This window comes from Phalaenopsis equestris, unplaced genomic scaffold (assembly GCF_001263595.1).
Source record: "Phalaenopsis equestris unplaced genomic scaffold, ASM126359v1 Scaffold000223, whole genome shotgun sequence".
Lineage (NCBI taxonomy): Eukaryota > Viridiplantae > Streptophyta > Magnoliopsida > Asparagales > Orchidaceae > Phalaenopsis > Phalaenopsis equestris.
This window is the reverse complement of record NW_018164665.1, coordinates 715,360-724,308: the sequence shown is the minus strand read 5'-3', so window position 1 is coordinate 724,308 and position 8,949 is coordinate 715,360. Positions and strand designations below refer to the sequence as shown.

Below are 8,949 nucleotides of genomic sequence, written 5' to 3'. Positions count from 1 at the left end.
GCAATTAACCTGATTTTACTATTTAACATCCAAATTTTTATATTTACATGACAATGGGGGTATTTACATACATACCACGTAGTTTTTATATATTTACACATCTAACACATCAAATTTCTTACCTATTATATGTGTGAAAAATTTGGTATGTTGTGTGTAGTCCAATTAAGCTCTTTTGTATATTAGCTAATCGGACCGGCAGACTTATAGAGCGATGACTCTACAGGAGTTATGAATTTTATTGTGTTAGTATTAATAATCTCGATTTCATGATGTTTATTAAAGTCGGTTATATAAATATAAAATAAGTTAAAATTCAATAAACTGTTAAGTTATGATCTGGTATCATTTTTTTTATTGGAAATAATCAAATGTTCATAATTAAGCACATTAACATTTTCATACTCATGTGATTCTAAGATGTTATATATGCATAATTCTCTTTCTTTATTGTTAGTACTGCATGACCTATCATTCATATCATTTATGACTCGATAAATAGTTTTTTTTTTATTTTATTTGTGGTCGGAGTCGACTATTTGTTTTAGGTTTCATGTTATCTTTGTTTTTTAGTATTTATCTCAGTTATTGTTTTTTTTAATTGATGGTCGTGTCTTATTATTGTTTTTATTTTGATTCAGTTAGCTTTTTACATTAATTTTAGTTGTATCGTTGAACTAATAATTATAGAATAAATTTTATACTTGTTTATTTATGTTATTATTTGAACATAACCTTCATTTTGAAAATACAAAATATGTTTGATTCACTTCATCATATCCTGTGTTGTCGGGGTATATCGTCTTATGGACCCAGGGTGTGATAAAGTGGTATGAGAACCAATTTTTTATAATCAACGTCCATGGTCCTTGCATTCCATAATCTTCTTAAGACAGGTAGGGGATAAGTTATTCTTGTTAGTTAGTTATCTAGCCAATTTTGATTTCATATAAATTTTAATTGTTTAGAATGACTCCAAAGAGAAGAACTATTGTAGCCGCTCGTTCAATAAAAGTTTTTAGAGCTACCCTAGCCGCCGCCATGTTCATCTCGCCCAACTTGGTGAGGCTATCATTGCATAACTTCTCAATATAATGACTGTCATATTATCAAGCACGAACCATTGGTGATTCGAGAAAACTTTAGCCATGAAAAAGTACTAATTTGTATGTTGAAGCATGAAGTTTGACAGTTTCATTGTCGGTTAATCCTTTTTGTCATAATACTATGGAAAAATTAGTCACATGGAGACGTAACATGGAAGATTGAATATTAGATAATCGTGAAATATCTACAACTCTTTTGGAACTAAGGCAACAAATTGGAGCCGAATTGCTTCAAGGGGAAGAGTATGTAAGCTCCAAAGACTTAATTTTCTCTTCTTGAATTCAAGGTATCTATTAAAACCACTTATATAAACATAAATTAAATTAATATTGAATGGACAACTTAGTTATGCATTGGTATGATTTTATTGGATTGGAACTAATTGCATGTTATAATTAAACATATTCATGTCTTAATACTCATCTAATTCTACAATGTTATACACACATAATTATTCTTTTTTGTTGTTCATACTGCATGCCTCATTTACTTGTCATTTTATTTGAATGAATATATGTTATTTATTAATTTTACTTGTCAAAGTCACTCGTCAACATTTTTGCATAGCAAAATCTATTCAATGCTAGCTACTAGCAAGATCGTCTCAATCGGAATAACACACATGTTTCAAGTAAATGGGATCATAAGAGGGAAGGAGGGAGGGAGAGAGCTTGTATATATAAACAACACAGTATTTTTTATTGACAATCTACAATAATAATCATTATCAACAGCCTTTGTCATCTACGCATCACTACAAAACCTTGCTCAATTACCATTGTCTTACTTTTATCATTCAACCATCCCCACTTGATGAGCATCTTTTGATTATCGTTGTCTATTAGCACAGTTGATCTTTACCAATTAATTTTCAATCTAACACATAAATTAACCTTGATTTTTACATTTATACATGCCAAGTATTTCACATCGCAATTAAAATATCACTATTTTAACTATTTAAAAGCAAAAAATATATTTTTATGCATAAATAAGGTGTCATATTAATAAAAGTTAAAGTTTAGGTGTTATATATTTAAATACATATGAACATATATGTGGTAAATATATAAATCTTCCATAAAAAAATGTTGAGATGGACGGCCCTCTTTCCTTGATCTTATAACAATCTGGCATGCATAATCTATGCTTACTATAAGAATATCACATACGCAACAAACTTTTTTGTTGGAAGGCGGAACCCATATCTGTTTTGAGAGTGGGGGGGGGGGGGGGGGGAGCACGAGCCGTCCTGGGGCAGTGAATGACAAATTGATATTTCAGGAGGGAGGGGCAAAATTGTTGATATTTCAAGAGGGGCAAAAAGTCAAATCACTCTCCCACATAAGTTAAAATCTAATTTTAGGGAGGGGGGTTGCAATTTTCCCTTGAACCCTACTTGAGTCCGCTCTTGCATGCAATTATACTATCTACTCATAGTAATATGTACGAAAAAATATGTAAATATATTTGCTTATACATATATTTTACATCCTATTTAAAAAACAAGGGCAATTACATGCATACCACCCAATTCTTCTGTATTTACATATCTAAAAACTAATTTTTTTTTTTTTTAACATTTATACCTCACAAATATTTCATATCACATAAAAAAGCATTACCATTTTAACTTTAAAAAGGTGAAATACATCTTTCATGCATGGTTAAAGTAGCATAAATTTTAAAAAGTTGATTTTTTAGTGTTATATATGTAAATTGACATGTATGTAAATCCTCTCAAATAAACCAATGAAATTCAACATTAGGGTCCTCAAATGCAAAAACTATTTCGTGTCATGCAGACCGATTTTATGAGCATTGTTATACACATGTTGTACAATAATATACAATAATATTATACATCGAGTTCATATGCATGACGACTCCTAATATTCTCTCCCCCTAATCTGTGGTAGAGACCACAGTCCTTCTAGTCAAGCTTCTTATCCAACCCCTTCTCCCCCTTCCTCTCTCCACCTTCCTCACAATCACCGCATGAGAAGCTCCAGCCTTGCGGGACCTATTCCAGCGCGCCAGCTGGATGAACTCTCCAATCCTCTTCCGCCACCTCAGCCCTCTCTGCCGCGTAGATTTCTCCACCACACTGTTCCTCCTGCCATTAATATACTCCTGCAACTCATCCCCTCCTCTTCCGCTGGGAAGCCATGGCCACCCTTCTCTTGATTTCTTCATACTCTCCCATGAACCGCGCCCATCAGCCTCAAACCTTATTGATATGAAAGAATCTGACAGAAATAATCACCCAAATTTAAATAATTGCAAATGACATTTACATACATACCACCAAATTCTTATTTATAAAGCACCAAAATTTTATCTTTTACATTTACATCACCTAAAGCTTTGAAATTGCATAAAAAGTGCCACTATTTAAAGTTTTAAGAGGTGAAATACATGGGAAAGGTGAAAGTTTAAGTCTTAGATATGTAAAAAATTGAAATATATTTTTAAAAAAAGGAAAGCTAATACTAAATTTTTTGAAAATAATAGTTTTAATAAAGTAAAAAATTCAATGACACATAGGGAATGTTTGAGGCTGTTGCAATTTATTAAAAAATTGTTGTGAAGCTGCTGAAAAATAATCTGATGTTGCAAAAAACTGAAACAGCTATTACAAAATTTTATTTATTTATTTTTTAAATATCATACCGCGGCTAGAAAGTTCCCACCGCATATAGTCAGGAGCGGTGGAAAAACGCTAATTTCAATGACAGTTTTTTAAAAGAGCTGTTAAAATACAGTTTACCCGATCAACCAAAACAACAATGTGACACCACTGTTCGAGGCGGAGCCTCAGAAATAAATTTTTTCTAAGAGATTTTGAATTATCAATTTTTGTCATAAGCAAGATAAGAATTTAGTGTATATATATAAATAAATAATGAAATTAAGTTCAGCAAAATTATTACATCAAAAGCTTTGGGAAATAACAATTAATGAGATCTACAAGATGATGCTCAAAATAATCTTCGGTGAGAGATAATATTTTGTTCGTCATTCAAACTTGCAAATGACGGTGTAGATCTCACCGATTCATGCCGTCAACCGCAAGGTCGATTTACAGAATGTAATATTTTCTCATAAAACAGAGAATTTTCTCTTGAATTAGAAGCTCGAATCATTAATTTCTAATTTAATCATCACGAAAATATAACTTCAAAAAAAAAGTTTTTTTTAATAATAAAACAAAATACCTTTTTTTTTTGGTAGAATATGATGAATCTCATTTATCCTCTCAAAATAAAAAAAAAAATAGAAATTTAGAGAAGGAAGAAAAATGAAAGGCAAGGAATGAGAAGAGAATGCCTTCAAGGCTGCTGGCCACCGAGCCTTCTTTGTCTTCTTCCTCCGGCTTCTGAGGTCGAGCTTCAAAGAGGTGGAAGAATGAGCCTAAAGCGAAGACCTTTGGAAGAGCAATGGAAGGCTTTCTCCTCAGCTGTCGCATGATTTTATTAGGGTTTTGAGGAAGAAGAACGTGGGCCTGCTTTGCGGCGAGGCTGAGGAGTCTTTCCTTGAGGCAGAGAGCGCAGACTCCCACAAGAGATGACTTTGGATGGAAGTAGCAGAATGAGGTTTCTCCTCCATGAGGATTCATGGTGTGGGCTTTGGAGGAGGGAGAAGATGGAGAAAGTATGAGTGGGGAAGGAAGTGCATGTGGTGCGCATTTAAATGTTTTTTATTTTTTATTTTTTTAGGTGAAAAATAATATTATTTTGATGGTTGAAGTTATTAAATTCATATTGATTTATGGAAAATTATTATAGTTAGCTTTGGGTCTTTTTCATCTCAACTTCTTATGATTAATGTTTGGTCCAAAAAATCAATATAAAGGCTTGAATTATTATTATTATTATTATTATTATTATTATGAAAATGCATAAAATATTTTGATTATTATGTATTTATATATTATGTACTTAAATTTTTTTTAATTTATTTATAGAATTTTTAGCGTTGAATTATGCTTTATTCTTGAGTTATATTATAGTTTTATTAGCTTAATGAAGTATGTTGAATTCTGATTTTTCCGTGAATCACACGTAAATAATAAAGTGTAAGTAAGCAAAGTGAGAGAGATAGAGAGAGAAGTGAACATTAAAACATTCTATCAGTGATGTCTTATTCACAAAATAATCTCCCAATTTATAGAAGAAAGAATCAATGTGATGATATTACATTTTTGTCCCTACTTTAAAGGGAACTGTACAAGTTATTTATGGTATTTTACAAATATGAGTTTACCAATTGGCTGCTTTCAGGGTCGACCAACCAAGCTTAAATTGATATGTCTTGGTCGACTATAAGATCAGCTCGGCTAGATGGGATAATGTCGGTCGGCTGAGTAATTTGGTCGGTATGAGTCGACTAATTGATATAGCCTAACTATTGATATTTGACCACCCTTGATGAGGGGCATTTGGATATCTTTTGGGTGGGTGGAGATACTAAGGAGCTAAATCTTCCTTGTATAAGCTCGTTCTTATAATCTTCGGTTGTCTTTGGTCTGTCTCGGAGTTTCATTTGCTTTGATCTTCCTTGCTTTGGCTTTGACAGCTCCACTTGGTGCTTGCTCTCATCTTTCAATACTGTGATAACACCCTACCCAACAACACAATATTTCACTCTCATACAAAACATATCAAATTTGATTACAATTTTATCAGTTAGTCTATCAAATCCAAAGAAATTGAAGTTCTGCATATCTCTTCCACTGATCAACCAATCGAAGTACTTATAAAAACTCTCACAACAACTCATTTTTAAGTTTCTTCGAAGCATGCTAGCCATTCAACCAGTAGCTGGTCAGCTCGTGGAGCAGTGATAAGAGCACAAACCCATACATGAATTTTTATGATATGTTTCTCCTACATCAATGTCATATACATCATGACAATACATTGCACCGTTCATCATTTCTCCACTACACGTTGTTCCCAAATCCTAACAACCACAACAACACAATGTATGTTTCTTTTCTTACCATTCTCTATATATAGACTGTATCACTTCTTATTGATCATGTGGGAAAATCATATATGATGTATTACTACATTTTGTTGAAATATATTATTCTTATTGTTGTGCAACTTTTACTCCTCTGTTTGTACATCTTATGCTTGTGAATTAGCATGCATGTCTTCTAATCCTTAATTTATGCAAATATGCTCCTGGGATGAAAAAATATTGTTTATGGATATATAACCATGTGTGAGGACAAGCAATCACAATGAACCATGTAGTGAATGCCACAGTGTACTCACTGCCATGATTGGTTGTCTGGACATATGGTTATCCGTATAAAATACTTTCTCCCTCCGTATATACACTAGTGCATTTCTTTTAAATAAACTAATATATGTTCTATTTTACAAATGCATTATACTTAGAGTTTTAAGAAGGTATATAATAAAGTATTTTACAAACTAGATATATAAACACATAAGAAATTTATGATATAATACACACACATAGAGAGAGATATATATATATAAACTTACCCCAAATACCGCCTCTCCCTCTCCATCTCTATATCAACCTTAACTAATTTTTATAAGGGAAATTTACACATATACCACACGAGTCTTATGCATTTACATATCTAAGACTTGGGGTCCGTTTGAGCTAGCTTTTTTGTTGTGGTGACGTTTTGAAAATGCACATTATCTTTTTGGGTAAACTGCGTTTTGGCTGCTTATACATTTTCAAAATGCTGAAAACAACGTTTTCACATCACACATATCTAGTTGCGGTGATAACTTTCTGGCTGTGGTCTGACTTTTCTATAAAAAATAAAAAATAGTAATAGTCATTGCACCTAGCTTATCAGTAGATGGTGTTTAATCAGCTTATCAGCATATTATTCAACAAGTCATAACTGCCCCAAACAGACCCTTAGAGTTGATATTTACATTGATATCACCTTCATCTTAACAACATATGTATGAAAAGGTGTATTACATTTATTTTTTAACTTAATGATGGTGATATTTTTGTGTGACATAAAAATTTATGTTTTATGCATATGTAAATATAAAGAATATATTATAATGTAAATATATGAGAATTATGTGGTATTTATGTAATGAATTAAATCATTCATTATTGACGCAACATATAGGGATTCGAGCCAAAGTTTATACCTTAGATTAGAGTGGCATATAACAAAAATCTCAAAAGAAAATTTAGAATAAAGTGGTTATGTTTTTATGTATTTGCATTTCTAATAATTAATGTTGAATTATTATATTTATAACACTCAAATATTTCATATCATATAAAAATATCATTATTTTTAATATTCAATAAATTTTAAAAGATGAAGCGCACCTTTTAAATATTGGTAAAATTGTAGATATGTAAATAGATAGGAATAGTAGGGTATATATGTAAATATATCTTCTTAAAAATAAACCAATATCATTTTTATTTATTGATATGATCATTAAAAATATATTCTTTGCAGTCTAATTAGTAAAGAATAATAATCATATTAAAATATTTTTTTTATTTATATAAAAGGAGTAAAAATTTATATTAAAATCCATTTAAATTATTGTTTTTTTTTATTTGTACTAAAATTCCAGTGTATTTATATATCTAACATCGAAACTCAGTTATTTACATTTATACCACCCAAATCTTTGAAGTTTAACTGTTCAAAAGTGATACTACATTTGCATGCATAAGAAAGCATTTATACACGTAAAACTTGAAGCCTAGTTGTCAGGCATGTAAATACAAAGAATTAAGTGGTATGTAAGCAAATTTCCTTCTATATATAAATATATTATTTTAGAGATATATTATTGTTCACAAATTGGAACAATGGATAAGCTTTAATTGAAAGATATTGCAAAGGAGGAGAGGGGATGGGGCATGGCATGAATATAAGTAGGATGCAAGAATTAATAATTGGAAAAGGAGTGGGGTTGGTGGAGATATGGCTGTCCTAAAGCGATGTGTAATAGTGTCCAAGTCATGAGCACATGGAAGGTGAATGTCACACTCAAATTAGGGGGTTTCCCATTACTCATGCCTTTGTAGCAATTAGTAAGGAGGCAATGTGGGTTCCTTGCTCTTATTGTGCATTCTTCTTTTTTCTCGTGTTTCATGCACAATTATAGGTTAGGCAAGGGTTGAAGATTTAATATATATATATATATATTTTTTTCATAAAGTGAGCACGAGTGTTTTGTATGTGCAAGAGAATTCTCTAAATGATATGTAATTTGTTGAAATTTGGTTTGTCTGTGAATCACACCCTAAGGAATAAAGCGTGGGAAAGGGGAGAGGGAGAGAGTGGGAGAGGGCGGTGAATAGTAATGAACACTAATACATCTTATCTATCTCTCTTTTCTCATAAAATAATATTTCTATTTATAAGTGAGATGATACGATATAATAATGTTGCATGTCTTCCTCAGCTTTAATGAGGGATGTATAGGATATTCTAAATATTTTACATATATGAGTCTATTGCTTGGTTGCTCTCTGTCTCGGTCGCCTGAGCTAGTTGACTTTCAACTTGGTAAGGCAGGTTTGGTTGGCTAGGTTGAGCCGACATTTTTTATCATATGAGTTTGATTGACTTTGAGTCGACATGACTGATTAAATCAGCTCCGCATTGTTAATTGTTTGATTTGCTCTGAATATCGGCCCTCGATCCTCTGATGATGAGCTCTTTTTTATGAAGTGAGATTTGACTATCGGGCAAAGGGTGAATTAATGTAACTTGATAGGTAGTTCGGTCATGAATGAGGAGAGTCTGACATTATTGTATTGTCAATACTTGGTCTTTGAAAAGCAGCCTTAGGGGCG

The 8,949-nt window shown here is 31.9% G+C and overlaps 1 protein-coding gene across 1 annotated transcript; it reads right to left on the bottom strand.

Annotated features, from left to right (window-relative positions):
- Window positions 1–2,820: 2,820 nt before the first annotated feature.
- LOC110023252 lies at window positions 2,821–4,804 on the bottom strand. The gene is made up of 2 exons (XM_020722565.1): window positions 4,438–4,804; window positions 2,821–3,356 (listed from the first exon to the last, which is right to left on the bottom strand). The coding sequence occupies exons 1-2, from the start codon at window positions 4,724–4,726 to the stop codon at window positions 3,013–3,015; spliced, it is 633 nt and encodes a 210-aa protein (XP_020578224.1). The 5' UTR covers window positions 4,727–4,804; the 3' UTR covers window positions 2,821–3,012.
- Window positions 4,805–8,949: the final 4,145 nt, after the last annotated feature.